Here is a 25,615-nt window from a genome sequence, read left to right as displayed (position 1 = left end):
GAGAGGGGTTCTGCATACATTACAAATATTCTATTCCCCATAGCCCTTGTGCAATCTCCTCATGCCAGTTTACCAAATAATTTGTGCTCTTCTCTTCTGGATTGTTATGTACTGCATTCTTCTAAGTCCCAAAATGCTTATAGGTTTTTCCTATTAATGGGAATAAACTCTGTCATAAAGATTTCAAAGAAGAAAGAAAATTACAGCTCAGGAACAGGCCATTTGGCCCTCCAAGCCTGCACCGACCATGCTGCCCGTCTGAACTAAAACCCCTACCCTCCAGGGACCATTTCCCTCTCTACTCATCCTATTCATGCATTTGTCAAGAAGCCACTTAGAAGTCACGACCATATCTGCTTTCACTATCTCCCCCAATAACAAGTTCCAGGCACCCACTATCCTGGGTGTAAAAAAAACTTGCCTCGTAAATCTTCTTTAAATCTTGCCCTTCGCAGCTTAAAACTGTACCCCCTCGTAATTGACTCTTCCATTCGGAAAAAGCTTCTGACTATCCACTCTCTCTATGCCCCTCATAATCTTGTAGACTTCTATCAGGTAAATCAAATGGGAGTTATGCTTGATCAGGACTTGACAGTATCATATGCCAATCAGCCCTCACCCCCACCAAAAACCTGTCTAAGGATAGGATACGGACATTAGAGGTTTGGATGAACTCAAGTTTATGCAGAAAGGAAGAGGGAATGTTTCACTGGGGAATACTGGAAGATTCTGGAGGTGACAAAAGCCCGGATAAGGGTTTCAGTGGCACATCAAACTGACCGATACTGGTTTCACATCAGTGTGGAAGCCAGGCCACCGATAGTATAAGCAGTATAAGTTGCACAAAAACTTGGGTCTGACTTTAGGTGAATCCCATCTTTGACCTCTCAGAAACGCTCAGGAAACCAAAGGACTAGGACGGTCAAAAACATGCAGCACTTGCAAACCACAGCAGATCTTGTGACAACAGAAACAGATGGCAAATACCGTTCAAACTTTTAACACTCGCCCAGAGGGGAGGAAAAGCAACTTAATTATCCTGTTGCTAAACATTAAAAATGTCATGTTTGAAACTTTACTGAAAATAACTGTCTTTTAAAACCTTTTCCTGCCATCAATCTATGATAGCAACATTTTCCTTTCAGTTTCCCATTGAAGTGTCTCAAAAGAGCGTGTTTGACAGCTCCCTCGTTTGAGGTCTGATAATCAATCTCATTACAATTCCAATTCAAGCTTACTTTCACTATTGCTGGCACTGGGATTGGTGTGGTAATCTGCCCATTCAGCTGGTTTTGGCTTCCTGGCTGGTTAGATGTAGGCCTGTTTAGGTCACACTGCTGAGAGAGGTGAGGCAGATACTGCAAAAACAATGAAAACAGTTAGTAGGTTGTGTCCTTCGGTATTATTCCTCTACTTTCATACTTGATTCCGCTCTCCTGGCCGTTCACAGAATCCTTCACCGTCAAGGAAAGGTGAGCACACAGGCTCAAGAGCTATTGATGACACACCTTTTTAGAGAAACGTGCTCTGATGAATCAAGTGAGCAGATGAATGGGCTTGTTGGATGGTTGGTAATGGCTTGATAGATTTCCATCTAACAAGTGGAGATGATCACTGGACTAGTAATCCAGAGGCCCAAGCTATTTCTCCGAGGACATTGGTCAAAAGGTGTTTTGTGGAGTTCAAGTTCAATTAATAAATCGGGAATATCTACTAAGCTAGTCACAGAATCATTACAATGTAGAAGGAAGCCATTCGGCCCATTAAGTCTGCACCGACCACAATCCCATCCAGATCCTATCCCCGTAACCCCAAATATTTACCCCACTAATCCCCCTGACACTAGGGTCAATTTAACATGGCCAATCAACCTAACCCGTACATCTTTGGAGTGTGGGAGGAAACCGGAGCACCCGGAGGAAACCCATGTAGACACGGGGAGAGCTTGCAAACTCCACACAAACAGTGACCTAAGACCAGAATTGAACAGGGGTCCCTGGTGCTGTGAAGCAGTAGTGCTAACTATGGTGCCACCATGCCACCCAATTGCTGGTCTCAGCAATGGAGACCGTGAAACTGTCATCGACTGTCGTAAAAACCCAAACGGATCACTAACGCCCTTGAGTGAAGAAAATCTGCCATCCTCACCTGGTCTGGCTTACCTGTTGGTTCCAGGCCCTGGGCAATGTGGTGGACTCTTGCCTGCCCTCTGATATGGCCTAGCAAGCCACTCAGTTCAAGGGTAATTAAGGATGGGCAACAACTGCTGGCCTTGCCAGCGACTCCCACGTTCCATGAAAGAATAAAAAGGCATGGAGCTGGCAAAGTTTTTACTTAGCAAAACCAAGTCTAAAAAACTTTGTAGGCTGAATTAATATTTACTATTTAACAATGGAACGTTAAAGAGAAGAATCTGTCCTTTAACTAGCTCTGCTGCCTTGTTTACTGGTATTTACCAGCATTATGGTAAACACCGTAAATTTCTCAACAGCCAGCATCATTTGTGCATCAAACCTGCTGTTAAAAGACACGGTTTAGTAACAAGTCAACCGGCTTCTCTTTGCCAATGAGATAAAGCATTCCTGCTGTTGCAAGGTATTCTGGCAGGCTGTCCAGTGCAGACAACAGGGCCCAAGTCTCAATAGAGTTTGGAATTAAGAACCAAGAAGCCAAATCTGCACTAATATAGCACCTTACATGACAGCAGGATGTCCCAAAGCACTTTACGGCTTACAAAGCAATTTGAAAGGCGGGGTAACATCAAGCCGCATATTTAAGCTTTCAAAATTCCAGTTCTTCTAACCCAGCTGGCAAGTGGCCTCTGATAAATTAAGACAACACTTAAAGGGGTATGATTAAATCTACAATTAGTTATCAAAGAAAGAGATGCAAACTCATGCAAAAATGAGACTTTGTCTATTTTGGAATCAAACTGAGAATTTGTTACGGCTGTCAGAGAGTCTGATAACTTTAAAAAAATATTCAAATTCAGTTAAAATCTGAACAGATGACACAATAAAATTTCACATTTTAAGAAGTTTACTGTAACATGCAGACTAAGCATTATTTTAATGGGTAATCTGGACTTTAAACTACAGAACAGAACTTTCAATATAACTGAATAACTGAATTGTCAGGGATTCTTTACCGTATTTTACTCTTCTGGAATGAGTCCAAACTAATTCTTTGCTCCCGAGAGTTTATTTTCACCTTTTCTTTTCCCAACCTGGAAATTTGAACTCCAGAACTGTCTTTCACTGTGCAATCTTCCTGGAGACTGCTCCCTTTAGGCAAATCTTCCAGCCTTATTTTAACTCCTCATGAATTTGGTCTTTTCAATCCTACTGTGAACTCCCACTCAGAAGCTTATGGCTTCTAGTTGCCCTCTCTCTTTCTCCTGAGTAACTGTGTTTCTAGTTTTCAAGGATATCATAGAAACCTTTTCCCTCTCAAAGCCTATTTTCATGGCCACATGAATTACACAGGTCTTGTATCCAGGTAGAATGCTGATTTACTATCTTTGGGAACCCAGTTCTCTTTCATTTTGGAACTAAGTGAACAGTTTAAAGCACAGCTGTTTGCAACTGGCATCCTCAGCACTTTTCTGGGACTTCAAAGATTTCCAGTCAATCCACTGTTAGCATACAGACTGTGGCCAGTCTCCAAATGTAAACATCTTGCATCTTCTTCCCATTAAAACAATATGAGTCCCTCTTAATTGCTAAAAACCCTATTTCCTAGATTTGCTGTCAGGCAGACTTACAAGGCATATGACCCCTTCATTTTACCTTAAATTAAACACATTCCCAAAACATAACGATCTTACAAGTCTCATAACTGTAATGGTTGCATGTTGTAGGCTTATGGTAAGAAATCTCACAACACCAGGTTAAAGTCGCACAGGTTTATTTGGTAGCAAATGCCACTAGCTTTCGGAGTGGTGCTCCTTCGTCACCTGACAAAGCAGCAGCGCTCCGAAAGCTAGTGACGTTTGCTACCAAATAAACCTGTTGGAGTTTAACCTGGTGTTGTGAGAGTTCTTACTGCGTTTACCCCAGTCCAACGCTGGCATCTCCACATCATGACTATCGCAGGCCCATAGGTCAGAGTGACTCTTGAATTCTGGTTGTACACACATGCATACACATATACATCAACTTTTAAAGCAATGACATAAACGCAGGTATACATAGTGGAATTATATGGACAAACTATCTGCCTTTGAAGAATTGCTGTTTTTTTTAAAGCACAGTTGTCTAGCACAGCTAAATTAATGACTACAATAAAGATCTTCTATAAAGCCTAAACAGAGTTCCATCAGTCGTACATCTAAAATTGCAGATGTGACAGATAATGTTGTTATTTTCAACAGATTCCAAACAGACATGAAATGGCTTTATATTTTCTAGCTGATTCAGTCTTCTATTCCTGCCAAAATTCTCATTTGCTTGTGATTTCTTTCTTGACCTTTTTTTTAAAATCTGACTCCTTATTCTTCCACACATCTTTTTTGCCCAACTCACTGCGCAGAGGGGCGGGGAACCCTGTTGGTGCAGAAAGGGGCTTGAGTAGGCGAGGAGCGTGTGGTGACGTTAGTGATATCAACACTGGTTGACTTCTGAAGACTTTGAAAAAGCAATCTGTTTGGAAGAACCTCCTGCCAAACCTTCCCGCTGCACTGGGATTTCTAAAGAAGTAATTCCCTGCAGACAAGCATCAAATAAATATGGTTCCCCTGCCACATTCTTATGCTGTCAGGATCGAGAAGCAAAATCTCTCGAGAGATCCAATCAGCAAAAACGGCTGGAAAATTGTGACACTGACGAGTTGTCCAGTGATCTATTTCTAAGACTTGCAACTACACAATGAGACAGGGTTGTAAATTCCTAGCTGCTACATTAAGACTGCCCAGCAGATTCTTCCAGCTGAAAATCTTTGCAACAAAGCTGAGAGCAACAATTGGTCTTTTGACCTTGCAAATATTTTGAAAATGGTCTTCCATTTGCCAAACTAAGAAGAGGCACATGTAATTGGATTTTTCACTGAGCTATCCATCAGATCGGATCAGATGGCTTCACTTAAATGTTCCGACACGTGAGACCAATAATAGTTTATCAGTCTCATGCCACAAGGTACAATTGTTGGCACAATGACAATTGTGCCTGGAAAATCAGCCTGCCCATTGCCAAGCACGTCAGATACTGGTCTGAGGGGCCGGAGCTGGAGCCAAGCAACTGTCGCTGTCCGTTCAACAAATCGTTCAGCAGGCAACACAGGACACCGTAATGATCATTGCTCCAACCTGCGGAGTAATATTAATTTACCAAGTACAAACACTGTGGAGCCAACATCATAGGCAGAGTTGATAGCAATCAAAACCCATTGAACAGAGAGTTTACAGATATCTTGTCAAACATCTAAATACCTAGGTTTCTGGGCAATGTACAAGCAAGTATGTTTTGTATGTATATATATTTCTGCTGGGAAAGTTATATTTGTGCACTAAATAAATATAATATTTGTACATTGAGTCATATCATGAAGAAAACACCCTTCCTGTCTGCACCGACAATATCTGCCACTGTAAAACACAAATATAATGCCCATCCGTTGAAGATATCAATTTCCCTGCTTGAGTGCAAATATTCAAATTCTAGCTTTTTTTACACATTTCTGATGATCTGTCACAGTATTGTTTTACATTCCTGTTCTCTGGAATATATAACAAACCTACATTTTACACTGGCTGGTTAGGGGACATTCACGTAGAGTGGGATTTTTCGATTGCATCCGCCCCGAGACTGGAAGTTCCCCGCCCGAGGTCAATGGAATTTTAAATGGTCAAATTATCTGTTCCCCGCACACCCCCCGCCCCCCCCCCCCCCCCCCCCGCCCCGCGATGATTCTTTAAGCAAGCCGGACCAGGAAGTTTACCCCGTGGTCTTAATCTAGGGATGCTGTGTCAAGACTTGCTGACACAATAATATTCTCTATTTGTGCTTACAATGGTCATGCAAGAACAGCAGATAGTGTTATGATCTTTGTCAAAAATAACATTTCAATGTCAACAAAGATTTCAGGGGCTTGAGAAGCTCTTGCAGACTATGGCTGGAACTTTCCAGCAGTGCCCGTTGGCGGGATCTCCCGATCTCACAGATGGCACAACCCCACTGCACGCCTGGTGGCATGGGGTGCAGCCAATGGGAAATGCCATTGACAGTGGTGGGACCAGAAAATTCCACTGCTGGTGAATGGCATACCATCTCTTGCCTGCGAGAAACACACCGCGGGGAGGCCTATGAATTAGTGTACAATAGATTCTTTAACCCGTTGTCTTGGGGAGCAGGTAACAATCAAACCTCACAAGATCATTTAGACAATGTCAAATATTCCTTGGCAAAACATTTTAATAGTAGATGATGTTTGCACCTTTGCATTAGTGATAAAGACTTGGAATTTCATAGAATCCTACACTGCAGAAGAAGGCCATTTGGCCCATCGAGTTTGCACCGGCCACAATCCTACCCAGGCCCTTTTCCTACAACCCCATGTATTTACTTTGCTAGTCCTCTGACACTAAGGGTCAAGTTAGCACAGCCAATCAATCTGACCCGCACAACTTTGGAGAGTGGGAAGAAACCGGAGCGCCCGGAGGAAACCCACGCAGGCACGGGGAGAACTTGCAAACTCTACACAGACAGTGACCCAAGCTGGGAATCGAACCCGGGTTCCTGGTGGTGTGAGGCAGCATTGCTAACCACTGTGCCATCACGCTGCCCATTTGTTAGTAAAATAATGCAAGTTCAAAGTGCATGGCATTATTAGTGTGCAAAAAGTCCTTGGCAACTTCTGCCTAATTAATGTGGCCAGTTAATTAAAAGTACTACCCGAAAAGTGAGTCTTGGCAGACTTCTCAAAGATTTTCTACAAGATCAGAAGATAAACACAAATATGTACGGTTGAACTTTCTTCCAGAAATACCCGACATTCCTACAATTCCACTATCTAATCATCTCTGAAATAATTCTAAGGTTTTTTGTAATTCTTTTACTTTGAATTCCATTGGAAGGGTGGAATCTTCCCAAAATTTGTCAGAGTGTCAGCTTCTGATTCAAAACTGATGTGCAGCTCACCAGCTGTTTTGTCCTGGATGGTATCAAAGGTTTCCAGCTGTGTCTTCACCCCTGGTACTCATTGTGCTGAGAATCTGGGGGTGCAGTTTGCACTGTCAGGAGTGGGGTGGGGTTGGGGATCAGGGTGCCATCTTCAAAGGGTGTCGCTGAAAATCAACTTCTGCCCACGTCCCCACAGGCATGGAAGAACCCCAAAAAAAGAATCGGGGCAACCCCGTCCATCCCACAAGCATTGGGGAGAACCTCCTCCAACCTCAAAAGAAATTGGGGCAACCCCCTCACTCAAAGGTAACCCCCCACGCCTTCCAAGGATGGGCACACCCACTCGCCCACTCTTCCCTCTTCCTAGCCATCAGCAAATGCCCCCCCCACAACAACAACAACTTAGGACCTGAAGGAATGAGACTTTTCCTGTTCTGGATCAGAGAGATTGAATGGCATTGCCGGAACATATTTCCAGTTATTAGAAGTGTCTTCAGGCTATTAATTATCTGCCTTGAATTAGAGTGATTAATCTCAAAGACAATTAGGAATGAGCAATAAATGCTGGCCCAGCCATTTTAAGTTAAAACGTAGCCATTTCTTGAAACACAAAGAGAGACCATCTTTGTGAGGCTGATGGTGGAGCAGCACAAAATAGACCTATTCTTCCAATTTAGTTTGGAATAATTATCCATATTTACTTCCTCATATTCTGGACTTCCATATGCTTCTATAAGGCTATTTTTCAGCTGGCTCGTTCTCTCTGAGCATCACCGGCTTGGCCAGTAATTATTGCCCATCTGAGTTGCCCTACAGAAGGTGGTGGTGAGCTGCCCTCTTGAATCGCTGCACTCTCTAAGGATTAGGTTAGGGAGGGAATTCCAGGATTTTGACCCAGCGACAGTGAAGGAACGGCGATACATTTCCGAGATGGTGAGTGACTTGGAGGGGAATCTCCAGTTTTTGGTATTTCCAGGTACCTGCTGCTCCTATTCTTATAGATGGTAGTGGATTTGGAAGGTGCTGCCTTACTAAGCTTGGTGAGTTCCTGCAGTGCATCTTGTAGATGGTACACACGGCTGTCACTGTCAGTGTTGGAGGGGTTGAATTTTTGTGGAAGAGGTTGCAATCCAGCGGGCTGCTTTATCCTGGATGGTGTCAGGCTTCTTAAGTGTTGTTGGAGCTGCATCCTTCTGGGAAAGTGGAAAGTTACTCCTAACTTGTGCCTTGTAGATAGTTGACAAGCCTTGCGGGGTCAGGGGCTGGCTGGTGGAGTTCAGTTTCTGGTCAATGGGAAACTCCAGGATATTGATAGTGGGGGATTCAGAGATGGTAGTGCCATTGTATATCAAGGGGCAATGGTTAGATTGTCTCTTGTTGAAGATGGTCATTGCCTGGCACTTGTGTGGCATGAATGTTGCTTGACATTTGTCAGCGCAAGCCTGGATATTGTCCAGGTCTTACTGCATTTGGACATGAACTGGTTCAGTGTTTGAGGAGTGGCGAATGATACTGAACACTGTGCAGTCAGAAGCAAATATCCCCAGTTCTGGCCTTCTGATGGAAGAATGGTCATTGATGAAGATGGTTGGGCCTAGGACACTACCTTGAGGTACTCCTGCAGTGATGTCCTGGAGCTGAGACGATTGACATCCAACAACCACAGCCATCTTCCTTTTTGACTTCAAATAGCAGAGAGTTGTCACGGATTGCCATCGACTCCAGTTCTGCACAGGTTCCTTGATACCACACTCGGTCAAATGTTGCCTTGCTGTCACTCTCACCACACCTCTGGAATTCAGCTCTTTGGTCCACGTTTGAACCAAGGCTGTAATGAGGTCAGGACCCTGATGGAATCCAAGTTGAGTGTTTGTGAGCAGGTTATTGCTGAGTAAGTGCTGCTTGATTGCACTGTTGATGACTCCTTCCATCACTTTCCTGTTAACTGAGAGTAGACTGGTAGGTTAGTAATTGGCTGGGTCGGATTAGGCCTGCTTTTTGAGTTTAGGACAGACCTGGGCAATTTTCCATATTGCTGGGTAGATGCCAGTGTTGTAACTGTACTGGAACGGCTTGGCTAGGGATGCGGCTGTTTTAGAGCTCAGGTCTTCAGGATTGTTGCTGGAATATTGTCAGAGCCCACTGCCTTTGTAGTTTCCAGTGCCAGCAGCCACATCTTGGTATTGTATAGAGTGAATCAAACTGGCTCAAGACTAACAGCTGAGATGCTGGGGACTTCTGGAGGAGGCCGAGATGGATCATCCATTCAAGCCCAAATGTTTCTCAACTTTTCTCAGATCTCAGCTACCTAGGATCAATGTTGCAGGTTCCTCCTAGTTATCAATATGGTTTCCCTTGTTCTCTCTGTTAATCAGATTGGAACAAGATGCTAATAATATGGAGAAGACTTGTGTGTTGCAAAAATCGTCATCTTCTACAAAATTCAACAGGAATCACTTGCATTGCTCTGACTAGACTTCAGACCCCGGCGTCAGGACATATTGAGTCTCAATGTGACCTCGAAGCCAGCAGATTGATAATTGATGTGATTTTCTCACTCTGGCAGTTTCAGAAGTGTTAAGAATACTGCAGGCTGCCCATATGACCTTCACCAAGGCCTTCGAGCTTCTCAACAGAGGCAAAGGGCGAGATTTTCCATGCAACTGCCATTGACAGGTGGTGGGATCTTCTGGGTCCCACCGTTCCCAGAGCCAGATGTAGGCCAGGCCAAGTCGGGTGGCACGTTCCCTTCCAGTGAGCCAGTGGGTTTCTCCTGGCAATTTTCATGGCTATTTTCTTATCACCAAACATTATTAGCTTCATTGAATGCAATTCCGCAACTTGTCACAACGCAATCTGAATTCTCAACTTTACTATCAATACAATAACGGCCAAAGGGAAGTCCCTACTTGAAAAAGTAACGTCAATTTTGAAAAGAATAGGAAATAGCTCTCATTAAGGAAGTGGGTGAGTAGGAGATCGTGGATACCACTCTATTCTACTGTACTTGAATTGTTTAAGTTTATTTATTACTAACAAGTAGGCTTACATTAACACTGCAATGAAGTTACAGTGAAAATCCACTAGTCGCCACACTCTGGCATGTGTTCGGGTACACTGAGGGAGAATTTAGCATGGCTAATGCACCTAAACCACACATCTTTTTGGACTGTGGGGGGAAACCAGAGCACCCAGAGGTAGCCCATGCAGACACGAGGAGAACATGCAAACACCCCACAGACAGTGCTCCAAGTCGGGATTTGAACCCGGGTCCCTGGCGCTGTGAGGCAGTTGTGCTGGCTTCATTAGTAAGTCATTGGATGAGGATTATAACCTTGTCCTCACACTCCATGTTTAAATTGTGGATGGAATTTTTCAGCCCTTCTCACCAGCAGAATCTTCCAATCCCACCAAGGTGCCCCCCCCACAACAAAAACTACAATACAGTCGCTGTAGACTTCTTTTTCTCATTTGATGTTATTATTTTGGAATTGTGTGCCATAGATTCTTAAAAAAAAGATCTAATAAATCCATGAAAGATGCTGCGCACATCTAAAAAAAGTTTTAACAAACTGTAATGTTCTCCAGCCAAGATGGAGGGCAGATCACACGGTACCAGGCTTCTGCTGGTGGTGGCTGTCAGGAACTACATGATGCATATACATGGATTCGTCCGCCATTTCCATCCCTCTGGAGGTATCTCCATTATCCTCATCTCCTTTCCCAGTGGTTGAGTTAGGACTGGGAACCCATCCTGGAGATGGTGACAGGGAAACAATCTCACGTGGCTCCTGTTGTGGGCTTTGCCAAATACAAAATTTCCCTTTCAAGGAATATGTAACATCTTCAGGTTTCAAAAGAAACACATATCCAAATGAAATCTGCATCAACTTTCTTATTAGTTATTCAACTGAGAAACTTTAAGCAAATTTATAGTTGAAAAATGGTATGGGACATTTTGCGGGAATTTGTTTCCAAGCTGGCAAATAACATTGATGTTGTAATGCTTCTTTGTTTAATACAATCCAAGAATTACTGACTCATTTTCCCCTTGTTATTTACCTTAACAACACTGCATTATCGATTAATTAAGAAGTGGAGCCCTGTTATCTGCTTTAAGTCAAGACAATTCAGATGGTCTCTCCACCTTCTCTCTCATGGGTGTGTGCATGCTTAGGTTTAGAATGGTGACAAGGGATCTCATTGAAACTGACAAAGTACTAAAAGGCCTGGATACAGAGAATGTGGGAAAGATGCTTTCATCAGTAGGCGAGACTAGCATCTGAGGGCACAGACTCAGAATAAAGGGGTGACCCTTTCGGACCAAGATGAGGAGGAATTCCTTCAGCCGGAGGATAGTGCATCTATGGAATTCATTGTCACAGAAGGCTGTGGAGGTCAGGTCATTGGGTATATTTAAGACAGAGATAGATAGGTTCTTGATTGGTAAGAGGATCAAAAGGTTATGGGGAAAAGGCAGGACAACAGGGTTGAAAAACTTATCAGCCATGATTGAAAGGTGGAGCAGAATTGACAGGTCAAATGGCCTAATTTTGATGTTCTCTCTTGTGATCTTATGTACTGGTGCAAAGTTCTACTCGTGGACATCCACATGTTGATATTAGAAAGCTAATGGGACAATTGACTCTTTAATGATACTAACAAAACGAAGAGAAGCAAAATTTAGAAGGCTCTTGAGGCTTTTAGTCCATTAGAAATTTGGGATTTTTTAAAACTCTGATTCATAGTAGTTGCAGTTACAATACACATGACTTGCTCAAATTCAATCTCAGATTTCAGGTCCAGGTTACACACAACATTGAGAAACAAAAATTCCTTCACCTCGGCATCAAGTGTACATATTATGACCAGCTTGTACCAAAACTACCCACCAATTAGCAGCTGGGTTTGCTGCTAACAGAGTAATAATCTTGGGCTGCCCCTTCAGGTAAAGCATTAGCAACTTACCTGTATCGTAGTGGTTGCTAGGGGTGACGACGACTCTGTGAACTTTGGCTCTGATGGCGAACTCTCTGATCCCTGGGATTCCTGACTTCTGGGTTGCTCTGGAGACAGCGCATCATTGCTGCTGTCTTCCTCAAAGGAAAATGTGTCGGGGGCTTTTGAGAAATTAACTTGGCCAACTGTTAACAGAGGGAAAACCATAATGTAAGCCACTCGTTTGCTCAAACGTCAGGAATAAGTAGGCATTGCCTGGCTTCGAACACATGCATTTTCTTTCGATTTCTAAAGATCCAAACAGCGGCTTCTGAGGCAAAAATACAACCCCTTCCCCCCCGCAGAAAAATCTCAACAGGTTTGGTGATATCTGTGGAGAGAAACAGCATTAACGTTTCAAGTCCAATATGACCTTTCTTGGAGAGTTTACTGCAATTGAAAGGTTAATTCTCACTTTTTTCCCCCCCCAGCATTTTCTGTTTTTGTTTCAGATCTCCACCATTTTGGTTTTATACATTTGACACACTGTGAAATATGCACTTAAATGTGCTTTCAAATTGCACTGACATTGAAGGCAAATGCATCATCAAAACTGATTTGTTCCCACAAGTGAATTGTTAGAAGAGTTCCCTTATAAAATACAGCCTTTCCAGTTATTACACAACAAATACTGGGTATCTAGAAATAGTGCAAGAAATCTCACTATTTGTAATCTTATTAGAACCACTTTAATAAATGATTACCATACCTTTGTGCATCAATTTAACATACCAGTGAAGTTATTGTATTCTGATCACGGCAGATGGTCCTGGTAGATGCAATTTGTGAGTTATCTTGATATAGACAATGAATTGAGTTGTTCAATGTCAGTAACATGCAGTGATATTTACACCCAATGTAGTATCATTACTGTCAGTATATTGAGAAACAACTCATAGCTGATTACTGAAAAACTGAACAACCAGCTTATGGGAGGGGAGGCAATCGCTTAGTGGTATTAAAGCTAGACAATTAATCCAGAAACTCAACTAATGTTCTGGGGACTCGGGTTCAAATCCCAGCACAGAAGATGATAGAATTGGAATTCAATAAAAAAAATCTAAAATTAAGAATCTACTCATGACCATCAAAACCACTGTGGGAAAAACCCATCTGGTCCACTAATGTCCTTTAGGGCAGGAAATCTGCCATCTTCACCTGGTCTGGCCTACATGTGACTCCTGAGCCACAGCAATATGATTGACTCTCAACTGCCCTCAGGCAACTAGGGATGGATAATAAATGCTGACCAGCCAATGACACCCATTCCCCACGAATGAATAAAAAGCTGGAGAATTATCTTTAACTATGTCAACGGCAGACGTATGTATACATTTTAACAGACTCCTGTGTTGGCATTAACCTATATTTGGGGGTTTCAGGGCTGCTTTCCAACTCTTGTGGGCAGCTGTGCAGCATTCTTTGGAAAATGAACACAGGCAATTTATTTCACTGAGGACGCTCACAGTTATTTAGAAAAGTCAGCCAGTAATGAGCAAAAGCATACTTGAGATATATTTTCGGATGAGTCAGAAGTCAATTCCTCATGCACCCTTTATTGACTTGCTCAGATGAATATACTGGTTTAGCCCAACAATGGGTAACGCAGGCTAGTGAGTGGGCCACATGAGAGGGCCTTCGTCACGTCAGTGGGCCACAAGGCTGAAATCAAACTTGTTCACCAACCATGAATAAGATTGAATACATCTAATATACACCAAATATTTCATAACAAGTCATAGAAGATGTTTCATCATCTGTATATTAATAAAACTTTTGTCAACTTCAAATGGTAAAAAGGAAAGAAATATTCAAACTTTGGGTGCGAAGGGCGTGCATGGCTCTCGCAGTCAAGGTGGGTTGGAATTTTCCAGCTGTTCACACCATGCCCCAAGCAAGGATGGAGAATTTCACCTTCAGACAAATCTCTGTTAACTGCAGCGGGATCAGAAAATCCTTCCAGCATGAAAATTTGGCTGTTGCGTGCAATCAGCACCTACCTCATTTCACTTGCCCTTACTTTATTTGCATATCATTTATTTCATACCATTAGGATAAAAACTACATGGACCAAAATAAGTGGAATGCAGCAATACTGCTCCTGGGGAACAGTTTACAAAATGTCTTGTGGGGCGGCACTCAGAACACGGATGGGCAGCATACGGCCCCCAGGCTGCAGGTTGCCCACCACCGAATTAAAGCGAATGGTACCAGTTTCTTCATTGTATGCAATGAGCAATGTTTGGACATTGACTATTAGAACAGCGTACAACACGCCAAGCTCAAAGTGTTGTACTTAAACATCAAGCTCTAACAAGTATACCAGATGGTCTGTACATGGGATTGCAATGGGCTGTCTCACTCTTATTACTGGGAGGGTTTCTTTTTTGTAAATTCCAAATACAAAAAGAAATGTGCACATGGAAGTATCATTTTCCGTTAACTTAGAACAGATTTGAAATCAAATCAATGCTCTTTTTAAAAGGGATTGATAAAGTAATGGTAGATCAATGCTTTCTCTAATGAGGCAATCTAGAGTGAGAGGTTCACAGGTACAGGTTGCTTTAAAGCTGAGATGAGGAGAGTCTCGCAGAGGGTGCTGAATTTGTGGAACTCGCTGCCCCATAGCACAGTGGAGTCTGAATCATTGAATGGTTTCAAGGAGATAGATATATTTCTAATAAAAAAGGGGTTGAGGGGGATATGGGGAACAGGTGGGGAGGTGGATTTGAGACCAGGGAGAGATCAGCCATGATCTGCTTGAATGGCGGAGCAGGCTCGAGGGTTGAATTGCCTATCTCTGCTCCTAATTGCTGTTTTCCTTCATTGCACAGCGAGGAAGTTCAAATCAATAAAGAAGTTTGCAATCGTACATTATTTAAATACATGCAAATCTGATACTAGCAAATTTTGGATTAATTATAGATATTATAGAATCCCTACAATATAGAAGGAGGCCATTTGACCCATTGTGTTTGTACTGACCACAATTCCAACGCATATTATTTCTGTAACCCCACACATTTAACCTGCTAGTGCCCCCGACACTAGGGTCAATTTAGCATGGCCAATCAACCTAACCCACACACCTTTGGAGTAAGGGAGGATACCCACATAGACAAGGGGAGAAAGTACAATCTCCACAAGACAGTGACCCGAGGCCAGAATTGAACCTGGGTCCCTGGAGCTGTGAGGCAGCAGCGCTAACCACTGTGCCACCGTACTGCGCCATATTTGCTCCTAGCTCAGCAATGCTGCATAACTTCTATTTTTCCATCTGATTTTCTCAGCCTGATTCTCCAGACAGGACAGATTTTGCATATCCCAGACAGACAACATTTTATTAACAGGAACATTCATTTAAAGTTGTACTGAAATTGTTTCAATGAAAAGAAACATTTGCTTCATCTGCTGTATAAAAAGAATGATCACAAAGTGACATTCTGTAAGAGACTTTTATTGGAGGTGGATTTCACTGTATCTTGTGGACACGATAAAGTTTTGTTTTAAAAAAACTAAATCCATTATAAATTTTTTTTAAAAAATTACCAAACTCATAAGGTAACAGAATATATGTTTTCATAACAGAGGACGGATTAAGCTTTCTAAAATATCTTGGATCTTTGTAGAGATTAAGGAATGCAAGCTGCTGTAATTGGGCATCACTTTTTTAAAAAGATATATACAAAAGCGAACTCACGAAATGACTCATACCCAAGTGTTATTACATGCCCTGCTTGTTGTCATTCACTCGCCGAGACAGCAGTAGACGGTCATGTCTATGAAGCCTTGACAAAATGCTTTTACACAAAAGAACACAATGTTCCTGTGGCAAAGACTGAATCATCGAATGAAGTCATTAGAAGATTTCCTTCAGCCATTCCCCGTTATTATCAAAGTGCACAAATTGCTAGGAAGTTTTCCAGGATTATGGGATCACACTGACAAAAGCTCTTGACCTCCGAGGTCGCCTGATAACTGAAGTGCTGAGAAATAGGGCTATCTTGACAAAGTCAACTGTAGCTGTTGATGGGGCTGAACACTAGGTAATGGAATGGATGCTGTAACTTGCCATGTGATCTGCCAAATAGCACTCCTGGCACTTATCATTCAGTCACACACTTCAGTGAGATACAGCAAAGGGAAAGCAACAGCATTTCAGGGAAGGTAGAAAGAGATAATGTTTTATTCCTGCCACCTATCCATCCAGTTGGTGTCCGACCGTCTGGCTGTACACAGAGACAACTAACGGTTTAATTGTGCCACCTTGTACCATCTGGAGATCTTTACAAAGTAGTGAACCCTGACACAGTTGCCCCACAAAACCATTTACAACTGTTGAGACTGGGATGGGAGGAGTGTGCGTGTTATTTGATACCAATACTCCACCATTAATATGTAAATTCAACTTACTCACCAAAATGATCAATTGTTTACCCTCACTGGTACGCAGAATAAAAGAGCCTTTTAATCAGCCTTTAACACTATATTCTGCACCCTCTCCTTTCCTGCTCCCCTGCGTACTCTATGAACAGTATGTTTTGTCTGGAACAGCCCACGAAAATACTTTTCACTGCAGCCCAACACACGTGACAATAATAAATCAATTCAATTAATTCAATTTCTCAGCTTATTTCCCAACCAGCCTGACTTAGAAACCCAGCAGGTTCAAAACTTAAAGCTTGTCTCTGCTATATCGTTTCCAGTAAGTCACTCACTCCGCCTTTCAGTTTTTGCCTCCATCAATTAAAGTGATCCCGGGTTAAAACAAACAGATTTTCTACAAGTATAATGCAGGTTGGGTGATTTTTTTTTGGAAGAAGGGAGGCCTGTCCCCAGTCCAAGGTAAACTTATGAATCATAGAATCCCTACAGTGCAGAGGGAGGCTATTCAGCCCGTTGAGTCTGCACCATCAACAATCCCACCCAGGCCCTATCCCTGTAACCCGACATAGTTCCCCTGTCACGAAGGGGCAATTCCACCCAGACCTGTTCTCCAGAACCCCGAGTATTTACCTTGCTAATCCTCCTAACCTACACATCTTGGGACACTAAGGGGAAATTTAGCATGGCCAATCCTCCTAACCCGCACATCTTTGGAGTGTGGGGGGAAACTGGAGAACCGGAGGAAGCCTACCCAGACATGGCGAGAATGTGCAAACTCCACACATACAGTGACCCAAGGCTGGAATCGAACCCAGGTCCCTGGCGCTGTGAGGCAGCAGTACTAACTACTGTGCCACCGTGCTGTGACCTTTTTAAAAAAAATCTCAGTATCCAAGCATCCAGATAATTCAATTTCTTCCCATATTAATCAGTATGTATAGATTTGAAAGCCATGAGAAAAAACAGTTCTTAAGCCAAATAAAAAGGCAGCTTGTTACTCCAGTAAAGTGCAAAACACTTTGCCAGCTTTGCAAGACCAACTGCAATAATTCTACCCCAGCACTATTCAGCTGTATCCAATTTTAAGGTCTTCCTTGAAGCGTAGAATTAAAAAACAATTGGTGGACTGTGTTATGCAATAGTCTTCTGCTGGTAGCAACTTAATTCAAATCTGCTACTATTGTTTTTATTCATTTATGGGGTGTGGACATCTCTGGCTAGACCAGCACTTATTGTCCATCCTTAGTTTCCCTTGTGAAGATGGTGGTGAGCTGCCTTCTTGAATTGCTGCTATCTCTGAGGTGAAGGTACACCTACAGTGCTGTTATGGAGGGAGTGTTGAGGATTTTTACCCAGCGACAAGTGAAAGAATGGTGATATAGTTCCAAGTCAGGATGGTGTGTGACTTGGAGGGGAAACTCCAAGTGGCAGTGTTCCCAGGTATATGTTGCTCTTATCCTTCTAAATGGTGGTGGTCCAGAGTTTGGAAGGTGCTGCCTAAGGAACCTTGATGAGTTCCTACAGTGCATCTTGTAGATGGTACAAACTGCTGCCATTGTGCTGGAGGGAATGAATATTTGTGGATAGGGTAACAATCAAGTGTGTTGCTATACACTGGATGGTGTCAAACTCCTTGAGTGTTGTTGGAGCCGCAGCCATCCAGGCAAGTGGAGCATATTCCATCACACTCCTGACTTGATGGCTAATGAATTAAGAGTCTCATGTTGGCGTTATCAACCATTCCCAGGAATTACAGATTAATTTGATTAACATTGCATCCAGCCCGGAGACCACGTAAATAGGGGCATTATCAACGTTTTTTTAAAATAAAAAAGTAGAATTACAATGAGGGAACAAAAAAGCTTGCGTTGGATGGTAGGAGGCTGAAAACCATGTGATGAAATGTCCAAATGATAGTTGGAAAACCTTTGCAGCATCTGGTAGAATTCTACATTGAATGGGTTTGGGTGGTGTTGGCCCAGTTCCTAGAAGCCAAGGGCACAAACCTCACACTAATTTGCTTCTCAACCAGCATTAAATTAACAATTAACTTGGATTAAAAAAAATAGTGCCTGCTGGGTGGACATAGTGAGAAGTGGAAATTTGGCTTCCTGGTGCAGAAGGGGTATGTTTCTGAAGCTGTAACTGAGGCACATTACTGACACACAGCAGAAGGAGCTGACCTAGGAGTCCTTGATAATGACAATGGATATCTGAAAGGGACAGCAGTCCATCCCCCATCATTAACATCCCTTGAGCATAATGTACATTTCTGTTGGAAAAAAAGCTTTAGAAATAAAGTTCAGGCTGCTGCAAATGAGACTAGTTACTCATCCCAGGGCTTGAGACACCGTGGAACAATGCAGAATTCAGTCTTTGCTAGGAACTGGACTCATTTGAAACCTGTGACACAGCTCCTCAGGACAAGGTGAATCCACTAGTCTTTGGATAACTGGAGTACATTGTCCCAATGCAGAAGGGTACAGCCTGTGCCTGTAACTCTGTAAATCTCCACACTCCAATGACACAAAGCAAACAACACAACAGATACTCCACACGGCTTGACCAGACAAACGTGTAGACATGTACGCATTAGGGTTTGTCACTGTCACTCTCAGTTAAAGGCGTCCTTTCACATGATTTATACACCCTGCTGCATTGCATGCTACAGAAAATATCAGACAGCAGTATTTATGGACTGATAATATAAAACAGAGCGCTCTCATTACAGACGCTGACATCCAGAGGCATGCTGGCATACTTTAAAAAGCAAAAGGTTAAAGCTGTTATCTGGAAGAAACCTGTGAGACCCACCCCCAGGCTCCTCCAGTAAAACTACAGCAGCCAACTCTAGGTTTTGAATAAGCAAACATTTGCAGGAGGAACTTTCTTTACCCACAAGTATTTTTAACATCAACCTTCCAGATCCCCCGACCTGAAACTTTGACCAACTTTTACACCTCATTTTCGTAATGAGATCAAATGTTCTAAAAATTCCTGGGGCCAACTGTGTGCGTGGCATGGTGGCACAGTGATCCGGGTTCAATTCTGGCCTCGGGTCACTGTCTGTGTGGCGTCTGCACATTCTCCCCATGTCTGCATGGGTTTTCTCTAGGTGCTCTTATTTCCTTCCACAGTCCAAAGATGTGCGGGTTAGGTTGATTGGCTATGCTAACTTGATCCTAGTATCAGGGAGATTAGCAGGGTAAATACGTGGGGTTACGGGAATAGGTCCTGGGTGGGATTGTGGTCGGTGCAGCCTCAATGGGCCGAATGGCCTCTTTTTGTACTGTAGGGATTCTATATACCAGAACAAAGAAAAGTACAGCACAGGGACAGACTCTGCGGCCCCACTAAGCCAGCGCCGATCATGATGCCCCAAGTTAAAACTTCTGCCCCTACTCAGTCCATATCCCTCTATTTCCTCCCTATTCATGTACCCATCCAGATGCCTCTTAAACGTTGCCTTTAAGCGTCTTTTAAACGGAGATATCCCTGTGGAGGCTTTGCCTTCCTCTTTTAAATTCTTCTTGAATAAAATTTGACGCTGTGACAGTTGCGAGCAGCTCTCTGCTACCTCTCTCAGTTTTAAGTGTGGGCCAGCTATATATCTTTGCACAGCTTCACATCCAAGCTCAGTCTGCCCTTGTTCAATGTGCACACAAATACACATTTCAGCAGGGATCATTGCACTAATGATGATGAATGGCAATCTTCACTGATGGTCCCTTTCAGGAACAGAGGACTTCCTGGAGCAGGAGGCCATTCAGCCCTTCGAGCCTGCTCTCCCATTCAAAAAGATCATGGCTGATCTGGTTCTGTCTCAACTCCACTTTGCCAGCTCGCGCAGTCACATAAATTCTGCAACCTGCTAACTTAACAGCAAATGAGGGATCATACTTGAAACCTTCATCTATCTGAAGGAGCTAATAATACCCCAAGAGATTAATTTACTGAATCACAAGTAGAGGTTCAGAATTATGCCTAACTTTGGGAAGAAAGTTGGACTTGAAAAACTCAAGTCAACAAAGGCACTGTCAAATATTGTTTTTACTTTATATCTCCAGCTATCCCATTTTTAAAACATTATAAATGTGTACACAAATCCTCTATTAAACTGTGGCTCAGCAGAACAGCAACCAATGCTAACCGAATAAGTTAAAATGTCTTATCAAACCAAATGTTAGTGGATAAACTGAATGGGATTGAAAATGTCTCAATTGCCTATCAATGTTTCGTCCAGAAACAATCATCTATATGATGTGAAGGTGATGGGTACCATACTCTTTGTCTATCTTCAGCTGAGCCACTGCATGAACCTACTTCGCTTTAGGAGCCCGTAAGTCTGTTGTAATCTCTGAACATAATGGATTCAGCCTCTGTGCTGGACTTTATCCCCCCTCCAAGCCTCGATGCTGAAGGTGCTGACAAGGACTTGGGTATAAACAGCTTCTGATTCACCCTTCAGCTATGCAGTCGATGTCAGCAGACAACCAGCTCCACAGCTATCCACTACCTCAAATTACAGTTCAATTCAAACATCCTTTCTTATAAGCTTGGTAATGATACGGGCATTAGCTGTGGTTAAAACTGTCCATATTTTGTTCGCTTTTTTCATCTTGGCTCAACGACTAAGCCAACCCGTTCCGTCTCCCTGTGATTCATTCGAATCACACTTCAAACATCCTGCACAAAGGCAGTGGAATACAAATGTTTCTGTTACTCCATGTACCGTGGCACATTGACCCGCCACGTAACTCATATTTTGAAGAGGTATTTTTCATCTCCCATTGTCACTCTCCGTCACTTAGAAAACAAAAACTTGAAGAAATCGTTCAACACAAAACTGAGCGTCAATTGCATTTCTCAAAAGGCAACAAGTAGTCATTCCTATTCCCTTCAATATAGTGTCACTGTTACTCCATTTCACTGAATCTCCACGTGCAGGAGGACATTCGGCCCATCGAGTCTGCACCGACAACAATCCCACCTATCTCCAAGATTTACCCTGCTAATCTCCCTGACACTGAGAGGCAGCTGAGCATGGCCAATCGACCTAACCTGCACATCTTCGGACTGTGGGAGGAAACCGGAGCACCCGGAGGAAATCCACGCAGACGAGGGGAGGAATGTGCAAACTCCACACAGTGACCTGAGGCTGGAATTGAACCCGGGTCCCTGGCGCTGTGAGGCAGCAGCACTAACCACTGTGCTGCCCACTGATTGCCTCAATAAAGTGATCAAAATGGTCAGCTTTGAAGATAGCATAATAAATACACGTTTAGATTCTGGATGCCTATAATAACATTTTTAATGACTGCTACCTAAATATCAACCTTAGCCCACAGTGGGTGGAATTTTCCCCCAAAAAATGGCTAAGCATCAGGTTTTGATTGAAAACTGGCGTGTTCCTCTCCAGAGGCACAGCCAGATTTCCTCTCCACATCTTTGGACATTCTGTCAAAAAAAAAAGCAGGGGAGGGGCTGTGTTTTCCTGAGGGGAGGGGCCTAAGGACAACAGCAAGGTCGACTCCATAGCGATCAGGGTGCCCAATCTCAAATTGAAGTTAGAGTCCCTTCCTCCTCCATCATTGCTGGCATCGAGGCCAACCCCTCACCCCTTCCCAGTGCAGGCAACCCATTCCCCCCCTCACCCCCCCACTCACATAATGGGAAGTTCCCAGAGACCCCATCCCGGCACTCTGGAACTATCAGCTTGGCAGCGCCAAGGTGGCACAGCCAGAATGGCAGGGGGAGTGCCCACCCATTTCCCTCACCACCCAGGGCCTACACTCACTTCCAAGCCCCTGGCATGATCACCACCACTGTTTTCCATTTCTCGACATCGCACCGGCGGGGGAACATATGGGGAACCCGGAAATTACCGCGTAAAGCCATTTATGCATATTTAAGTACATTTAATTTGATAGAAATCAAGTTCATGTCCTCATTCTGAGGTGCAATTCCCGCAAAGGCCCTCATGTTGGTCTTTGCGCACGTATGAAATGGGCCCTGAAAATCCCAGCCCATGGAATTTGTTTAAGAATAAAATGCATCATTCCACGGGTACACTAATGTAAGTGAGTCAGAAATAGGCTTGTGATGGTCACGGGGAAAGTACAATTTCTAGAGGTATTGTAACGTAAAGGCTGACTCTGTTCCCCCACTGGAGAGCTGCACTCTCTCTGAGGACAGATCTGATAACAGGACTATACTGCTGCAGTTTTATCCCCAACCCTCAGTCCCTGCAAACATTCATCACAGAATCACCCCATGCATGTCCTCCAAATGTAACATTTCCCTCTTCTCTATCATAGGCTAATAGTAACGCACATGGAATGGTACATTCATTGTAGGCATCACTCTAAACACACTATTTAGACCTCAGCTGGGATGTTGTGTACGGCTCTGGGCACCACACTGTAGGAAGGAATTGAACACACTGGGGAGAGTGCAGAAGAGTTTTACAAGAATGATTCCGGGGTGAGAAACCTCAGTCATGAGGATAGATTGGAGAGGCTGGTTCTTCTTGGAGGGAAGAAAGCTAAGAGGAGATTTTATAGAGATGTTCAAAATCATGAAAGAGGCTGGACAGAGTAGATTGGGAGAAACTGCCCCCACTTGTAAAAGGATCAACAACGAGAGGGATACAGGTTTAAAATGATTTGCAAAAGAAGCAATGGCGATAGGAGGGAAAACTCGTCTACACAGTAGGTGGTTCAAGTTTGGAATGCACTGCTTGGAAGTGGGGTGGCGGCTGGTTCAATTGAGGCAGTCGAGAGGGCATGAGGTGATTACTTGAATAGATACAATGTGCAGGGGTATGGGGTAATGGCAGGGGAATGGCACTAAGTCTTGATGCTTACTTGGAGAACTGGTGTAGACACAATGGGCCAAGTGGTCTCCATCTGCATTGTAATAATTGTGGTTCAGCTGATCTTTTGATTTGATTTAACAAGGGGTCTGTTATCATGTTTTAATGAATGACACAATGTAAGATATGTATTTATTACAGTCTTCAAACAAGACCATTTTGATCACTTCCAGAAAATCAACAGTACGCATATCACTGATACACGACACTGAAGAGGACACAACCGGACAGCACAATGCTGGTAATAACCTGCACAAAACTAACCAATAAGATCTGTACTTTTTAAACTCTTAAGGAACTGAAACTGAAGTTAGGAGCCGAGGGACATAGCAGCTAAACTTCATTCTATCCAACTGAAAACGCATCAAATAGAGTAAAAGATACAAAACAATGCTTCAAAAGCACTCGTCAATGAAATAAAATGCATGCAACATATCAATCAGAACACTGACATACGTGCTTGGAGAAAGCTACAAGAAAAATCCTCCAAACAATCGGGATCAAACACAAATTGTAACCAGGGAAAAATTCCACGTAAAAACACACAGCAGGGAAGCCACAAGTTAACAGTGCCTCACCAGCAGCCCCAAAGAACAATTTACTTCAGAACAGATTAAACATGAGGCTCAGGGTGGAATTTTCCAAAGTGCTGATCATATGCTGTGTGCGTTCCATTGGGATTCATTGACAGTAATCATCTGTCCCTCAAGTTCAATTGATAGACAAATGTGGGCCGCTTGCATGACACCTTCTGAGAAAAAGGAACAGGAGTAGGCCATTCAGCCCCTCGAGCCCGTTCCACCATTCAATAAGATCATGGTTGACTTGTGGTCTAATTCCATGTACCTGCCCTAAGCCCATACCCCTTGATACCCCGCTCAATAAAAATTTGCCTGTCTCAGACTTAATCCTAACAATTGGATCAGCATCCATCGCCATTTGAGGAAGAGATTTCCAAACCTCCACCACTCTCTGCGTGAAGAAATATTCCTAACAACACTCCTAACCATGCTGGTTCGGCGCATTGCCCAAGCTAAATTACCCCTCAGTATACACGAACAGGCGCCAGAGTGTGGCGACCAGGGGATTTTCACAATAACTTTATTGCAGCGTTATTGTAAGCCTACTTGTGACACCAATAAATAAAATAAACTGAATAGCTTGGCCCTAATTTTTAAGATTATGGCCTCTGGTTCTAGAGCTTTCAACCAGTGGAAACAGTTTATTCTTATCCACCGTGTCCTCCCCTGTAAATATGTTGTGGACTTCAATCAGATCAGGCCTCAACCTTCCGAATTCAAGAGAATAAAGGCCTAATTTGTCTAATCTCCCCTTGAACTTAACACCTGAAGTCCAGGTATCATTCTTGAAATCACCCTCTGTGAGGTTGGATCACCAAAAATGTCCTCCTCGGTGTGATGATTAGATGATATATAATTGAAAATTAAAGCTGGATCTGTACTGCAAACCCACTCAAATTTCACTTGCTGGAACAACGAGGTCGCATCAGTCCTCTGACTGGCTCAGTAACTCACATCAGCAGCTGAAACTAGGGGGCATGGCCACTAAATAAAGGAGAGCAGATTTTAGGAGTGACTTGAGGAGGAACTTCTTCACTCAAAGGGTTGTGAATCAGTGGAATTCCCTGCCCAGTGAAGCAGTTGAGGCTACCTCATTGAACGTTTTTAAGGCAAGGGTAGGTAAATCTTTGAACAGTAAAGGAATTAAGGGTTACGTTGAGAGGGCGGGTGAGTGGAGCTGAGTCCATGAACCGATCAGCCATGACCTTATTGAATGGTGGAGCAGGCTCGAAGGGCCTCCTAGTTTGTACGTTTCCACAGGTCTCCTCTGCCGGAACTCTACTGCCCACCCACCACGGAATTGGTGCGGCCGAGGGACGGACAATGGAAATGTCCGTTGACCTCAGATGAGATTTTCCAGGCTCGAGTCAAGTGGGGCTGTAAAATCCAGCTCCTCGTCTCAAACTGCTGATATTAAAAAATCAAACAGTCCATTGAGTACAGGGAGACGGCGAGTTTGTCCTGGCAGCAGCTGGCTGATTACTTGGGCTAGTGACACGTGCCAGCAGTACAATTCCTGTCTCTACAGATCTTCCCCTGGCATTAGGGAAAATCCCCAAGCAGAGAATTTGACACTGCACAAATGTAAACTGTTTGTGTTGTTGCTCGTGCTTTGGATTCTGCCCCAGAATATATCTGGGATAAGTTTAGTGCACCATCTA

At 43.3% G+C, this 25,615-nt stretch overlaps 1 protein-coding gene across 7 annotated transcripts in view; it reads right to left on the bottom strand.

Annotated features, from left to right (window-relative positions):
• myocd (myocardin) overlaps positions 1-25,615 on the bottom strand; it is a 620,755-nt gene that overhangs the window by 27,725 nt on the left and 567,415 nt on the right. For 6 of the 7 annotated variants that reach the window (XM_080209049.1, XM_080209048.1, XM_080209050.1 and 3 more), the window contains 2 exons: positions 12,084-12,259; positions 1,239-1,358 (listed from right to left, as the gene is read on the bottom strand). In XM_080209049.1, the coding sequence (XP_080065175.1) occupies positions 1,239-1,358; positions 12,084-12,259 (296 nt within the window). The remainder of the gene's footprint in view (positions 1-1,238; positions 1,359-12,083; positions 12,260-25,615) is intronic. The other variant, XM_080209052.1, reaches the window with a different exon arrangement.

This window comes from Carcharhinus amblyrhynchos, chromosome 21 (genome assembly GCF_965287045.1).
Source record: "Carcharhinus amblyrhynchos chromosome 21, sCarAmb.v2.hapA, whole genome shotgun sequence".
Classification (NCBI taxonomy): Eukaryota; Metazoa; Chordata; class Chondrichthyes; order Carcharhiniformes; family Carcharhinidae; genus Carcharhinus; species Carcharhinus amblyrhynchos.
The sequence above is the reverse complement of the archived record's forward strand: the minus strand, read 5'-3'. Positions and strand labels throughout refer to the sequence as shown.